Source organism: Osmerus eperlanus, chromosome 6 (genome assembly GCF_963692335.1).
Source record: "Osmerus eperlanus chromosome 6, fOsmEpe2.1, whole genome shotgun sequence".
NCBI classification, from domain to species: domain Eukaryota; kingdom Metazoa; phylum Chordata; class Actinopteri; order Osmeriformes; family Osmeridae; genus Osmerus; species Osmerus eperlanus.
In genome coordinates this window covers 20,939,933-20,956,820 of record NC_085023.1, presented here as the reverse complement: position 1 = coordinate 20,956,820, position 16,888 = coordinate 20,939,933, and the positions used below count along the sequence as shown (strand labels likewise).

General features: G+C 46.1%; 1 protein-coding gene across 1 annotated transcript in view; it reads left to right on the top strand.

The window, feature by feature from the left end:
* The window catches only part of macrod2 (mono-ADP ribosylhydrolase 2), a 325,831-nt gene that overhangs the window by 255,821 nt on the left and 53,122 nt on the right, over positions 1–16,888 (top strand). The window contains exon 7 of the mRNA XM_062464550.1: positions 11,356–11,386. Coding sequence (XP_062320534.1) covers positions 11,356–11,386 — 31 coding nt within the window. The remainder of the gene's footprint in view (positions 1–11,355; positions 11,387–16,888) is intronic.

The following is a 16,888-nucleotide window of genomic DNA, read 5'->3' as shown; positions in this document are numbered from 1 at the left end:
CCTCCCTTGTACCAACACGTCAGCATGTTTGGGAGTGTGTGTTCATGTGTGTGCATGAAGTGTACACTAAGCAGCAAGCAGATTTAAATATGTCTCTCTCTCTCTGTCTCTCTCTCTCTCTGTCTGTCTGTCTCTCTGTCACTTCTCACCTCCGAGATCAGAGAGTCGTTAATGCGTCCGGGTTTTTTGTGGCATATATTTGGGAGGGAAATACAATACCTCTCCGCCTGCTATTACCCTCAATAAATCTAACAACACCCCAGTGTTTTGAACACCAGCCTGACAGGAGCATATTCTCCTCCTCGGGCTCAGCGGTGTGGTGTCAACATGATGGGAGCGGTGAGGAAAGACTGGGGCCCCTGGGATCCCTCCTGCTAAGAGCACCACCCAGGCTGATCCCTCATATCCTGGTGCCTGGCATGGAGAAGGGAAGTTTCCTGGCAGGGAGGACAGGTGTCTCTCTCCCCCAGCCGCAGGGCTGGGGTGTGGGGGGGGTGAGATGCCCTGTCCGGGCTGGGTGTGTGTGCTGTGTGCGCTGTTGGGTGAGGATCCTGGACACCAGAGGGGATCAGGATGACCCCCCCGCTGGGTCGAAGCAACACCCCGTCCATGGTAATTACCCCCATGGAGTTTTTACATCTGGTGAACACCAGGGTCGATGGACAAAGTGCGCAGAGCTCGTCTCAGAGAGCGTTTCTTCTGAGGGAGGTGCAGGTGGGATTTTGCTGTGCCGTGCATTTCTTTTCTTCTTTAAAGAAGAAGTATAAATAATAATAGGGACTGTTCTTCTAATCGTCGTAGATGTCTTTGTCTGGGCTGATTTTTCACACATGCTTCTGTGGCGCTTTCAGAGAAGGCTCTTTGTGATTCTGAGACTTCCTGAGGTCGAAAACTAGCATAGCTGGAAGCTCATTAAAGATGAGTGCACCGAAGAGAACTGAAACATACATGCAATCGCCTCGCAAGGGGCTGTTTCGTTCAAAGACAAATTTGATGAAGACCTTTTGTTTTTGCCTAAGGTGTGAATATCATTAGTGCCAGCCTGAGTTCACTCATTGAGCCAGCCTTGACTCGCTCAGGAGAAAGAAAGGGAAATAACATATGGAAATTAGCTGACAGCATGACTAATAGCCAGCAGTTTGAACCACGCGCACATCTCAGCAAAAAGCTTGTTCCCTTAAAGTGAGCCATTATATGGTTATCAATGACCAAGCTCCTTCTTTGATCTGTTGTTTTTTTGTGCTGAGGTTCCCCCAAAATACCTTGGAGGGACCGCACGGGGCTAGGACACTGTCCTCTATTTTCCCCCGGAACGAAGATGAAAAGAGAGCAAAGGAAGTCTGTCACCCTCCTTGTCCCTGCCTGGCCCTAATCCCTGCTCTCCTGAGTTCATCCCGGCCGCATCAGCAGCCGCTGTACTGAGGATGAAAGAGTGTGGGAGCCATCCCGCGGGCCCGGAGGCAGCCTGCTGACCTCCACACACGCTCTGTCCTTGGACCAAAGTCTAAAAGACAACGCTTCGCTCTGCGCTGCCCTTATTCTGAGGCACGGAATACCTCGTCCCTTCACATCCCCCCGTCCTGCAGGCGTGTTCGAAAGTTTATAAATTGAGAGGAGCTCTATGTTCTGTTGCGTTGTAGTTACGAGGGAATCATGCAGAAGTGTCCAAAGGTAGATTCAATTGTGTTGTAGTTATTATAAAACATGCTGGTTTAACGCATGGGAGGATTTCAAGCCCCGCGTTCGTAAATATGGATCATATATACACGAGCGTTTGCATTCGCTCCACATCCGCTGGGCTCTTTCTGTTCCGTGTGCCACAGACCACTTTAGAAATTGAAAAATAATGTTTGTTATTGCTAATATGACACAGGCCCCGACCTCCAATCCTTCTACAGGTAATTAGTGTTGGTTGCTCCTACCCCAGGGCGGAAGGAGATTTATCGGTGTATGTTGTTGGAAGCCGTACAATGACCCCTGCATGGGATTCATTCTACAAGATTTATATAATCCTATATTCACTATACAGGATGTATTTAATACATCTATATTCATTATAGAGGATTTCTATAATGTATTTTATGTTAATTATACTGGATTTATATCCGTAGAGCCAAGGGATGCATAGGGTTGCCAGCTGTGGTGTTACAACAGGAACTAAATGTGTGACTGTACCGTGATGTTCCCCCAAATCATAGTACTGAACATTTTGTACTTATCTTGATAGTGGTTCAGAGCGGTGATTACATATCCACAGAGCCTGCCTTTAGATGTGCTTTCAAGGCCTTTCATTCGAGCATTCAATAAAGATTCCTGTACGAAACGACTTACTCAGGGCTAGGGATGTTCCCTGTTGGAATTCATTAATGCAAATTCAGCCTTGTGGGCCCAAACCGAGGAACAATTAATCTGCTTCCATATCCAAAATTGATTTAACACACTGCAGCATAATTGTCACCCTTTAGATGTTGGTGACAGGAGAGGTCATTTAATAGGTTTCACATCATGCAGATACATTTATGCCTTTAATACTCTCGAAATCAACACATAAGACTTTACGAACATACTTGGAAATCGCCCTTTTGCTAAATGTTTACAATGTTGTGTGCAGACTTCACCATAGCCTTACATATCACTGATGATAATGTAACAGTGAGTATACTGTAAATAAAACACACAGGTAAATGATGAATGACTACAGCATAATGCAAGCACTTGAAACTACTGTGTGTGTGGTTGTATGTGTATATATATATATATATATACATATACCGTTACTTATATAATATAAAAATAGGAATTTGTCAGTTGTGAGCTACATCAAAGATGCCCCACATAATGTTGCCTCCTTATGAGTTATAATGACGCAATAACATCTCACACAGCTCTGCTATCTGGATGTCAGGCATCGCAGAACCGACATGGTGCTTGTTCAACAATAAACTCAACCTTCAAAGCCTGTCACATGGAGCCCGCTGGCTTTAGGGAGGGCAGCTCTTCTGGGGCCTGGGCATTCACAGTCAGAGCTGACTGAGTCTCAGCGGGCTGTTCTCCAGTGACAGCTACCTGCTGTGCTGTGTGATCACCAGGCCATGGCTAAGAATAGCCCCTGGATCTGCTCTAGCCATATTCATCACAGTCTCTCTCCTGACCGGGTGCTAATGCCCTTTCCCCGTGTTACCTTGTCCCAGTGACTCGTCGGTAACCTTGCTGGGTAACCTCTGTGTGGCAGAGAACCCAAACATGAGAGTGCTCCTCATTAAAGATAACCAGGAAGCAGTGTTGCTGTGAGAGGGTGTTAATAGCAGGATGCATTTTTAAATGATTCATCTAAATGAGGGAATGGCAGAGCCATGCTATGTGTGTAAATATATTTTTATTTTATTAATAATATTTTTTTTTTTTCTTTTTTACTGTATTACTAAAGCTTGAGATTTAAAAAAAATATGTAGTTGTCTTCATTCTGAAGTGCACTTTTCATCGGCGCAAGGTAAGAACGTAGGCTCAACTGACAGGTTTTAGAAAATAGCTTTATTTTCATTTAAGATGATCAAATCAATTGAAGTACATGTGATGAGGACTTTTTTTTATATACTTCTTTTTCATTTCCTCACACACTCCTAAATCTGTTAATGTTTTACACCTTTCATGCCGTACTAATTGCATATTGTAAGCACCAAATGTAACAAGTTATTTATTTTGTGGTTGTTGCGGAGGCTGAATATTGTATTGTTCTTTCATAAAGACAAGGAACAGGCTTGGATGACACACTCTTTTTCATATTCATGATGTTCCGTCACCTCATGATTCTGGTTCAGGATTGGCTTTGAAGCTCCTTTGATGTTGAGCTTTAGAACTCGTGAAGGACTTCTTGAAAGGAGAAGATGTTTAATTAGCATCCTCACTCTGGGAAGGGGAGCACAGAATAATACTCTGCATTTCCTTCAATGCAAAATGATCCCCTTACTTATAAAATATGCTGTTAAGTTGATTTATTGATGGAAATGAAAGTAATGTCACTTGAAAAATGTTCTCTCATTATTATTTAAAGCTCAATTTTGATTAAACTCTTGAGGATAGGCTTTACCCCCAAAAACTTAAGATTCAACATGACAGTCAAATAATGAATGTTTTGAAATGCACACAGGCTGACTAACCCGTAAAAGTTATTTAATGTTGCTCTAAGCTGTGAACTAGCTGCAACATTTACACATCTGTAATACTACAATCGTGTCCTGAAAATAAGCAGTTTTGGTCTGGCATCGAAGCACTGCCTTTATTCTCCTATCTTTTTATATCTTCTTTTTTTGCAGTGTCTTTTGAGGGTAAAATCTGAAGGCCTTCTTAAATTTATAATGTCATACCTCTCACGATACGTACAATAAAGCATTTAATAAGACCATTACCATCATGTCAGAGTAAAGATCTTAATCAGCGGAAAGTTCAAAGCTTTAAAGGAATTGATTTGGACGTTTTACGATAAAGAGCAGATTGTTTAGCCGATAGGCAGGCCCTGGTTCCATGACTGTCAGTCTGAAGCTGTCTCTCCTTCAGATAAACACAAAACCCTCATCTGCCAGGAGAATGGAAACCCAGCAGCACCAGCTAAACAATCAATATGTTACATTTCTCACAGAGACAGGAAGTTGCAGACGATCAGGCTTCTTTAGGAATGGTAAAACTTCCAAGTTGTTACATCATCATATGCGGATCACAAATAAAGTTTAAAAAAAAACTAGTATTTTCTGGACGCAGTATGAATTTGTATTGTGAACATATTGTCCTTCATTTGTCCTCATTGTCATTGAGGAAGTAGCAGTTGATGCCAAATACGGCCTACTATACATTTAAATATTCGAAGGCTCTACTATATTATACTGTAGCCTATGTATTTGCCCCATTGTTTATTGCTGTATCATTTCACGTGTCTATCAAAGGTTCCCTCTCAGCACTGTGAGACTTTAGTGTCAACAACCCGACTTCTGTTGAAAACCATGATGGATGGAGGGATGAGAAAGAGCAATTTCCTGCGGGCTACCAGACCAAGAAAGAGTCTGTTGAGAAAGGGGGCATTTTCTCAATTTCTCCTATATGTTGAGTAAATGGTCTGTGTGATGAATTGAAGAGCTGCTCTTTTCAGAGAGAAATGACACTGTAGATAACAAGCTGCAGTGTAATAGGTATGTTTGTGTTTTCCTCAGTGTCGGGGCTGAGGTCAGACGCTCGTCTGGTGGTGTGGACGAGTGGAACAGAGATGATGCGACTGTGACTAGTCATAGTGTGGTGATTAAGACCACTGGACTAACTCTGTCAATTTGCTGTTGTTCCCCCTCCTCCCTCCTCCCTCCTACCCCAGCTGTAATATTTCTGCGCGGGGTGAGCGAGCACTAAGGCTCCCTTTCTGATATACACTCCCTATCTTACATCTATAATAGACCAGGACGCCGGGTCTGGAGGATATTTCACTTTGGGCTGGAGCAGAGAAGCTCCACTATAACTGCCAACATCCCCCCCTCTCTTTTAGCAGACCCAAACTCTCTACCGTGGAACATGGACTCTGCTTTCCTTCCGTTCGTGATTTGGAGACTGCACATTGGCTTTGACACTGTGTGGGCTGTGATGAGACAGCCATAAGAGTTGTGGAATTAAATATGACGAAATCAATCACAGATCACTCCTAGCTTCTGTTGATAAAGTGAGATCATAAAGTCTGAAGTGCTGATTCACTGCACCAGTGGAATCCCCGATGAATGCTAGCTGACAAAATAAGTGCATCCCAAGCCCAAAATCTTACCATAATTATCCCCAAAGTGGAAGACAGATGTGATTTAGAGAAATCAGCAGAATTAAGAAGAGCCAGCCAGACAGTGGTTAGCCTCTTGCTACAGATAAGCATGTGTACTCCTCTAATTGGAGAATGTGTCCCTATGATTCATTGATAATTATGTACTTAACCTGCTTGCCAAAGGGGTCACCATGATGCCAAAACATACTGTTCAATTCAGACTGCAGTTAATGAGCAAGACAAACCCAAAAATATTGTTACTTTATTTGTTCTGTGCACATTCTGTGCTAAATACACCCTATCACTATATAAAAAATGTCCAACAATGCCCTTTTGTTTAATGCCCCATGCAAAGCCTTCTGGGAAGAGCTCCAGTGTTTGTATTCAGCACAGTGGTAAATAGTGATTAGTGACTGTAGTGATGCTGAAGACCAGCCCTTCTTCCAGTCCAAACATGTGCAACAACGCCTAATTACAAGGTGCAGCCCTCGTTCTCAGAGATAGTGGTCCATGGCTGTAATGCTACGGTACAGTTACAGATGATCATCGCGGCCGTGGAAGAGGCTGAGGATTCACGGTCCATTAGGCTGCGTGTCCTTCTCTCCATGATTTCCCCTTCTCCGTTTAGCCTAATGGCACTTTCGTACCAGAGCCGTCCTCAGACACCAGACATCAACACTGCAGGGATCACATGCTTCTGCGGTTATTAATGTGCCTGCGTTTGATTCCCAATGCTGTTCAGGCTCACCCAAGCAACAGACACATGAGTTAAAATGGATCCTCCAGAACTGACCTTTGTGTCGTGTGTGACTCTGAAATACTGCCGTCGGCCCAGGGTCACTCTCCTCCTCGTAGCTCTGCTCGTGATTCACAGCCTGCCGGTCGACACGGCCCTCGTGAGTAAAAGTCTGCTCACGCTCACATGTGTACAAGGTGTCGTCCCGTCGCTGTGATTTATCAGCACATCTTCCCTCTGCAAACACAGCAGGAGGCTGCGGCCCACCAGGCGGTACCCAGGGTCCAGGGCTATTTACTCAGCCGTCCGGGCCGGTGTGTTCCCCTGGCAGCCTGCTGGCCTGGGGCTGGGCTGGACTTGGTGGCTGGGGCTGGCTAGGAGCCTGGATCTAGAAATAGGGCTGGGGCTGGTATCACAGACAGGATGCAGTAGTTCAGTGGTCCCAGCACAGCCACTGTGACAGTGCCGCCGCCCCACAGCGCTGCCCTTCAGTCCCCTGCCTTCCCTCCCTCCACATCCAGCTTGCCTGAGGTGTGGGCCGGTGACAGCTTCCGCAGGGCCCCAGCACACGCCTCCACATCTTCCTCATGTCGTCTCCTGCAGCTTAACAAACGACCGCCAGATTCAGGCGTCCTCGGAGGCCTGTCTCTGAGTCACGGACGACGCAGGAATAATGTCGGGACACGTGTGGTCGCTCAGAGACCATGAATCATAGCTTTAATAAGCTGTGATCTTTAACACGTATGACAAAAGGAATTGGACGTTGATTAACTGTGTTACCTGGTAGGCAAAGTCAACTGTTTGGAATGCTGTGTAATGGAGGATATAGGAACACTGTTGATTATATAAACTGTTCAGGAATGATTGGAGTTGACCATTTTCGAGTTCTTTAAAAGAGTTGGACACACACAGATATTACTGGTTTTAACTGTAACACACGCACACACACACCCATGCACACACCCTCTGTCACACACGCACACACACACACACACACACACACACCCCTACTCCTCCTGTGCTTGATAAACTGTACTCCAGCGCCCTGCCACACTGTACATTTGCTAAGAGGAAGAGGTGCTCCACTTTAAAGCAATGTGATAGATTAAGGAAGAGCCCCGGCAACAGAATAATTTCCCTGGTGACCAATTTCTGAATGCTCACTAAGAAAGGAAAATAAGCAGCGAGGCAACAGGCCGGGCACAGGCCACATGTCAGAACAGGCGGACGCAACGATTCACTTCTAATGAGCTGACAAACCCAGAAATAATAACCAGAACCAGAGGCTGTACGTCATGCCAGGAGGCTATGATGCCAATTCCGGTAATTACCACGGGCGAGATACAGGTGTATGCCTAAACAAACGCAAGTTTTTGTGAAGGTAAACCCTGAGGTGGCCTGACTATGTCAGGGTAGAGAAAGCAGTAGACTTATGCTTAGCAAACTTACAAACTAAAGTTGCCTTTCTTGTTTGGTTTTTACATGGACTGGTACTACTTTGTGATTTCTCAGTGGGCTCATAAAAGGATACTGGCCTTGCAAATATCCCTGCAGTTTGGATGAATGGATTTGTGAATTTTCAGCCCTGTTTTCCTAGAATGCCCCTCCGACTGAATCAGAGCATAACAGCGTGGATTGATGATGACTCTTGATCAATAAAACGGGCCTTCCTGAATACAACGTCTGTCAACGCTCCAGAACAGAGGTTGTTGCTTAAAAATTTTAAAGCACAGTATTTAATGAGGACATTTCTGAAAGTGGATGGTGGTAACTCATTTTAAAGTTTATGGCAACTCTACAAAACAGTGGTTCTCTTGATGTTTACTGGTATTGATTTGCTGTACAATTGTTAATACTTGGACTTTACTTGAGAGTGATTTATTCTCAGTTGTTGGACTGAGTTATAGATGAATGTAAGGAGCTGTGCCAGGGTGTCACTTGGAGCTCAATCGGGGGACAATTTTATTATATTTCTATTTTCCTTATGTCTGGCAGTAACCTCACTTTAAGCCAGTAAGTGACATCTGCATACGCCACAAAGGTGTCAGATCAGGGCACTTTACAATGTCCCGTAAAAGTGATTACCTAATGCATTTCTCCCCCAAGAGATCAATACCCTTTAATGGATCGGCCAGACAACTAATAAAAAGGGTTTTAATTGATTATGCTGATACTATGTCATCGCCACGGTCCAAGTTCTCCCACTGACGTGTCAGGGTTTCTAACTGCAGAGCGGAGTTTAACTTGAGGAGATTGACATTTCTGTCTTTCAGGTTGGCCAAGGATAACACAGTCAAGGCCTCTTGATATGTCTGCTTCTCCTTGCTCTGAGGAACTGAGAGGAGCGGGTACATATCTGCACTTCAGATTACGCCCATTTGTTTTCCCTCTTCTACATGATATACTTCACGATGGGTGCCTTAATTCCTTTTTTATTGCTGTCGAATTTAATGTCGAATTGATCCAGGAATAGAACCACGTCAGACTGACGTATAATAACGTCAGTGGGAAGGTGAATGATTACATTTATATGAATTAAATTAAAATGTCAGTGAATTATTTACCTAGTACTTAAATAATCCTGTTGAGATTGTCACCTCATTATCAAACGATCCACCTTGATTCTCACCACTGCCTTGTTGCATCCACTATGCCGTCATGCTCAGGTGTAAAGGGTTAAGATGGCCACAGGGCTAAAAATGGCCCTTCTATATTCCACGCTTCATCATCGGTTGTTTGTGTCAGACCAAGACAGTCATCTGGAAAGGTCAAGGCTTTGCTAAAAGATTTAAATCACCACTCAGAAAATATATTCACCTTGACAGCTGGAACCAGGAAACTGACAAATAAGACCAGAGAGTGCTTTAGTGGAGGAGAGATGCTCTCTCCTTTACCTAAAGCAAATCTAAAGTGACTGACATGCATTTAGAGAGCTGGCAGCTACACTATCAAAGAAGGGCAAATGTAGACACTATGATTGCAATCTTACAAATGAAAGACGTCTTTGGCTTATTTTTTTGTTTAATCAGGTGTTTTTTCATTCCTTTATTTTTCATTGTGATATTGGTATCACACTGGCAGATTTAGATTTCAAAGTCACACTATCTCACCCAAACTAATTGGCTATTTCTAAACACCTGAAAATATAGTCCTGCTCGTAGAGCCATTAGTAACAGCATTTACCGCTTCACAGGGTCAGTGTGACACAAACTGAACGTTTGGTCAAACTGTTCTGTTGTGTTTTAACACTTGTTTCATTATTATTTGATGCCGTTTACAACTCTTATGCTGCTCTATATTAATCCTAGTAGTTGTGGTGAAATAGCCATTTTCATTTGTCATTTTATTAGATTACAGCCGTAGCCACACCTTTTGATGAATGCAGGAACTAAACCACGTATTCAGCTGCTTTTGAAGATGAATAGGACCTTTGAAAAAATCATTTCTCTTTACTGTTTATTAATATACTTTAAAAGATGAATGTGGAATGGTGAAGCTATGAGCCAGACCTATGGATCATATTATGCCTGCCCACAGAAGTAAAGAATAATGAAACTATTTTCAGCTATAAAGCCATGCTTGAATAATACATCTAGTGCAAAGTGCTGCAAAGCAAGAACTATTACAGGGTGGTAACTTTTTATAATATTTTAGAAAGAAAGCCATAAATATCACTTGTGCAGGTTTTTATGTATACTAATTTGTCAATTTTTTATGTTTTCTTGTTTTCAGCACCAGTGAGTTTACGTTTAATGTAAATATTATCAGAGATACCACGACTGTTGGAATTGAAGGGCTGTTTTCACAGAGTTCTATTTACAGCCTGTTAAACTGACAGCAGCCAGCGTTGAATCTCGTTTGGATTCAATTCTGAAAACGTGTTCAGCTATAACAACCCCCAAAAATGTCAGATACCTGTCCAAACTTCTGATGCTGTTGATGGAATTTAGATAATGAGGTAGAAACTTTTTATATATGTGGTGTGATACTGACATACTAAAACATTTGATGTGTAGAGTATCCTGAGTCCTTGTATAACTTCCAGGAACATCAATGAGGGAAACTCAATCTGATGCTGTCAGGCCAGTCTGGATGCTCACAGATGGATCAATCTGCTTCATTATGATATTCATGAGTGGTAAATTACTATGCAGAGAACCATGTACCTATGGATCCTCTCTGGTCTGATCCAGTCGTTCGCCAGTCCACAGTTCCCTGCCATGTTCACACTTGTATGGCTGCTGTGCAGTCATCACTAATCACATCCCCTTCGTTTGGGCACTGGTGCGTAGCTGTACAAACTGCTTTACTAATCTAGTCTGTGTGAGGAGTTCAGTGTCTGGATAGACTGATGGGAATTCAAACGTGGTTATCTGTTCAAAAGCAATTTGTAAATATATACAGGCTGTATGGGATGTGTTCAGTGTGTTGTTCATATTTCCATCAGAACTTCTGGCTGTCCTGTAGCATTCCACAGCATGTGGCGAGTTACTGATCTGTTGTTACTGGGTTTATCGTATGCCTGTGTGGTGGGTTTCATTACTGCGAGGCCTAATGGAATTCACATGTACAGTATGTTAGTGTTTGACTTAGCAGGAAATGAAAAGGATGACAGTGTAGAGTAGACCGTATTTCAAAGGCCACCACTTGAGAGCAATATTAAAGGCGGTGAAAAAAACAAAAATGCCACATTTCACCGTTTTATGGATTTTTCACAAGCAGACACTTTCCCTTGTTGAGAAATGTTGAGACACTGCCAGCACCATATTTCTTGAATCTGGTCAGTTTGAGATTTTAAACCCAATTTAACTGTCATTTATGTTTCTTTGTACAGGCCTTCCCGTGTATATCCACAGGAATTTATGGTAAGTTTTTTTCTTATTCTTAATCCCTACATTCACAGTGTTCACACTATATTGACTTATTGTTTCTAAAAAGTCACTGCACCTTCATCACGGTAATCTCTTCAGTTTTACTGTCATACTGTCATATTCATACTGACCTACTCAAGTGTAGCAGCAAGTAGTGGACATATTTGTATCAAGCTACAACGGCAGGAGATGCTGCGGTGTTGTACACCAACATACTTGGTAGCTACATAGTAAGTAAGGTGGTGCAGGGTGGAGCGCAGGGTGGAGCGCATGGGATTCTTCTTACTGGTGCTGACTGTGCAGTTTAGCAATTTTCTGCCAACGGGAGCTTGTCACTAGCCCCAACCCCAGCCCCTGCCCCAGCCCCGAACCCCAACCCCAGCCCCTGCCCCAGCCCCGAACCACAACCCCAGCCCCTGCCCCAGCCCCGAACCCCAACCCCAGCCCCTGCCCCACCCCCGAACCCCAGCCCCTGCCCCAGCCCCGAACCCCAACCCCTGCCCCAGCCCCGAACCCCAACCCCAGCCCCTGCCCCAGCCCCGAACCCCAACCCCAGCCCGAACCCCAACCCCAGCCCTAGCCCCTACCCCAGCCTCTACCCCAGCCCCAACCCCTGGCTCATCCCTGCACTTCAAAGGTTGTGACTGCAGCTGTGAAGAGGCCAGGATTCAGTGTTTCAGAGGGGGGAATTAAACAGCCTATTCAAAAAATAAACAGCTTAACACTCGATGCAACTGCATCTCCACTGGAACCACGGCTGATTAAGACCCAAGATCACCCTGCAGAGGGCAAACGGAGGAGGAACTTTGAAAAGAGGTTCACTGCAGTAATCCTTCACTCCACCCAGGGTTCCCGGGAGTCTGTCTCTCTCTCTCTCTCCTTTCTTTTTTTCCGTCTGTCTTTCTCTCTGTCATTCTCTTTCTCTCTCTGTTTCTCTTTCTGTCTTGTCTCTCCTCTCTCTTTTTCTTTCTTACCCCTCCACACACACACACACACACACACACACACAAAGGGCTCTACTCAGTGGTCAAAATCAGATATTCTGTTTACATCAAACAGTATGTTTAAGGTCATTTCTCTTTTTTGAAGTTCATAAAAAGCCACTTGTGAAATATCTCTCTTCCCCCTCCCTTCCTGTTTTTCCTATCTTCCTCCCAGTCTAACTCTCACCTACATGCGAGACACACATCCTCTCAGCTGCCGTAATGATCCACGCATGACCCATTTCCAGCCTTGAGTTTGCAGAAGCAAAACAAATCCAGTCCCTTCTTGGTGACAGAGAGGAATCAGGGACAAGTTATCCAAGGCCTTTGTGGAGGGAGAGAAAAAAGAAAAAAAAGATTTGTCAGGATAGCTAATGCTAATTGACACTCTCTCACGCCTCTACATTCGAGGGATGCCTGGTGACCATGACAGATGATGGGGGGGAGGGGGGGGGGGAGAGATAGGCAGGCCGTACCGGGGTGCACAGGGGGTGCCTCAGACGCTCGGGAAGAAAAATGAGGGCTCACGCGGCGCTGACAGTCCAATCCCTCAGTACGGCCCATTAGCCCAGGCAGAATTTCGGTGCGGTTAGCGTGTCGGAGGTACCACCCATAAACAAACTGGCGCCCTCAGTGGGGCAGGAGGTTGCGCGGCGTGATGGAGGTTATTAAGTGCTGCTTCTGTTTGGCCATCAATCACGGCCACGCCACCCGAGTTCACAGGGATAATATCTTCCAGGGAGGAGCCCCTTCTCTGTGTCTCACAAGATCAGTAGTGATGGTCGAGATGGAGACCCTCTGATGAACTGATAGAGGTCGCTCTGTCTTCTCCTCTCTCTCTCTCTCTCTCTCTCTCTCTCTCTCTCTCTCTCTCTCTCTCTCTCTCTCTGTGTATCTCTCTCTCTCTCTTATCTAAGCCCTGTCTATATCTCGCTCTTTCTCCAGACCAGCCCAGTTCACTCAAGCACACTCAATTACTTGTTCTGAGACACATTTAGACACTCACACACACACACGGGTCATTAAATAACAGATTCTTCTTTCTTTAGAGGAAGGATTTCAACCTGCGATTTAAATGTACATTCTTACAGCTCATCTCCTGTCAGAGACCTTGCTGGCACAGACAGAGCACTTCAAGCACACAGAGCCTTGAAATTAACTTTAAGGTTTAGGACCTGCCCGTTATGATCAATGCTGGTAAAGAGCACAAGGTCTATACTGGCACTGTGCGTAACCAAGGACTAAACATTACGCATCATATTTACCTGACATATTCAGACAACTGTGCATCAATACCACTGCCAAACCAATCACCAGGCCACTCCTCTCAACCAATCAGCACCTGTTTACTGCTCACCTGCACCCCAGACACGCTCCTCTCGCCGAGGGATTTCAGGACCGTCGACACAGAGGTTTAACAGTATCTGGAGCCTGTCTGAGATATGAGGATGTAATCCACCCAGCGCTCTGCTGGCGTGTCCACTCTGCCATCCCGCCCGTGCGACCACATCCAGAGGGGTCGAGCAGCTAAGAGTTTCCACACTGTCAGCTCAGCTCCGCGTTCCCAGTCTTCCCGGGATTAGAGAGGGAAGCCATTCATGGCACCTTATCTCTCCCTGGAGATGGCCAGGGAAGGGCTGGTGTGAGGTGCCCAGACCATTTCCTCCTTTTTTCCTTAAATCCAGGGCTTTACTCTGGTGGGTGCTGTGAGCCAGGCTCCGGGGGGTTCTGGGTACTCTGAGGATGGGTGGATGGATGTGTGGAGGTAGCTGGCTGTGTGCTCGGAGGGAAGTGGTGCTTTCCTAGTTACTGTGTGTTTGAGCGAGGCATTGTGAGTGTTGAAGTGTTAAGTAATGACAGGATACAGTATGGTTGGACGATGGAATGTTAATGAAGGAAATGGTATTAGAGAGTTGTATTGAGGTGTTGGAAGAAGCAAGGTGGCCTATTAGGTTTTTATTTGTGTTGGTTAGGTCTTCTGTTATCAGGGACCATCCCTAGCCCATTTTCCATGGTTACACGGTGTGTTTGTACTCAACACCAGACTTATGCTACCATTTTCATGGATGATTAATCATTTTCACCCAGAGGACAATAGATTTAGCTCTTTAGAAAAATTTTCCTGGCGTTTTACACTACATTTTTTTTTTTTTTATAACTACTTTTTGCATTGTCTCTTTTTTAAGAGAAATCAAATGTCATCCGTTAATTTTAGCATGTAGGACAAACGTTTCATCTACCTGTGTGGATTGTTTCCAAGGTCACCATCGTATGTGGAACCGATAAGACTGCCCCCTTTCACTCCCTTCCTCTATTTCTCTCTCTTTCTCCCCCCTTCCCCCCCGCTCTCTTTCTCTCTCTCTCTCTCTCTTTCTCACCCTGCCTCTCCCTCCCTCTCTCTGGCTCCTTCCTTCCCTGGGCAGTAAAGTCGGTCATGGTCACAACCTTGTCCCAGTGTCGGTTCAGACGAGCTTTGGGCCATTTGACACCCAGGTTCTGGTGCTCGGAGACCCAGGGCTCTGCGACCTCCAGCCTGCCCAGGATCACTCCTCTTCCAGGGTCACCCCTCTTCCAGGGTCACCCCCCTTGCTGCTCAGCCCTCAACCTGGGCCTGATTTGAACTTCATTTAAGTGAAGTTCAAGTTTGCTTTATTTGTCCTTGCACCATAAGCAGTACAACACACACACACACAGGGGAATGAAAAGTCATCTCTCACAGGCCCACGGTGCTACACAATGAAATTGAACCAAATAGATGATTTTTATTTTATTTTTACTACATAAACACTTCATAAAGGGATGAGGAGGTGTGTGGGGGGGAGGTAGAGGGATGAGGATGTGTGTGGGGGGGAGGTAGAGGGATGAGGATGTGTGTGGGGGGGAGGTAGAGGGATGAGGATGTGTGTGGGGGGGTGGTAGAGGGATGAGGAGGTGTGTGGGGGAGGTAAAGGGATGAGGAGGTGTGTGGGGGGGAGGTAGAGGGATGAGGATGTGTGTGGGGGGGTGGTAGAGGGATGAGGAGGTGTGTGTGGGGGAGGTAGAGGGATGAGGAGGTGTGTGGGGGAGGTAAAGGGATGAGGAGGTGTGTGGGGGAGGTAAAGGGATGAGGAGGTGTGTGGGGGGGTGGTAGAGGGATGAGGAGGTGTGTGTGGGGGAGGTAGAGGGATGAGGAGGTGTGTGGGGGAGGTAGAGGGATGAGGAGGTGTGTGGGGGAGGTAAAGGGATGAGGAGGTGTGTGTGGGGGAGGTAGAGGGATGAGGAGGTGTGTGTGGGGGGGTGGTAGAGGGATGAGGAGGTGTGTGGGGGAGGTAAAGGGATGAGGAGGTGTGTGGGGGAGGTAGAGGGATGAGAAGGTGTGTGTGGGGGGGAGGTAGAGGGATGAGGAGGTGTGTGGGGAGGTAAAGGGATGAGGAGGTGTGTGTGGGGGGGTGGTAGAGGGATGAGGAGGTGTGTGGGGGAGGTAAAGGGATGAGGAGGTGTGTGGGGGAGGTAGAGGGATGAGGAGGTGTGTGTGGGGGAGGTAGAGGGATGAGGAGGTGTGTGGGGGAGGTAAAGGGATGAGGAGGTGTGTGTGGGGGGGTGGTAGAGGGATGAGGAGGTGTGTGGGGGAGGTAAAGGGATGAGGAGGTGTGTGGGGGAGGTAAAGGGATGAGGAGGTGTGTGGGGGAGGTAGAGGGATGAGGAGGTGTGTGGGGGAGGTAGAGGGATGAGGAGGTGTGTGGGGGAGGTAAAGGGATGAGGAGGTGTGTGGGGGAGGTAAAGGGATGAGGAGGTGTGTGGGGGGGTGGTAGAGGGATGAGGAGGTGTGTGTGGGGGAGGTAGAGGGATGAGGAGGTGTGTGGGGGAGGTAGAGGGATGAGGAGGTGTGTGGGGGAGGTAGAGGGATGAGGAGGTGTGTGGGGGAGGTAGAGGGATGAGGAGGTGTGTGGGGGGGAGGTAGAGGGATGAGGAGGTGTGTGGGGGAGGTAGAGGGATGAGGAGGTGTGTGTGGGGGAGGTAGAGGGATGAGGAGGTGTGTGTGGGGGGGTGGTAGAGGGATGAGGAGGTGTGTGGGGGAGGTAGAGGGATGAGGAGGTGTGTGGGGGAGGTAGAGGGATGAGGAGGTGTGTGTGGGGGAGGTAGAGGGATGAGGAGGTGTGTGGGGGAGGTAGAGGGATGAGGAGGTGTGTGGGGGAGGTAGTGCATACTTTCAGATTTAATTTCAGGGTATTTACATCCAAATCAGGTGAACGGTGTAGGAATTACAATACATTTTATATGTGGCCCCCCCCTTTTTAAGGGACCAAAAGTAATTGGACAATTGGCTGCTCAGCTGTTCCATGGCCAGGTGTATGTTATTCCCTCATGGGAGTTCGTTATTTCATTGACAAGGAGCAGATAAAAGATCTAGAGTTCATTTCAAGTATGGTATTTGTGTTTGGAATCTGTTGCTGTCAACTCTCAATATGAAGTCCAAAGAGCTGTCACCATCAGTGAAGCAAGCCATCGTTAGGCTGAAAAATCAAAACAAACC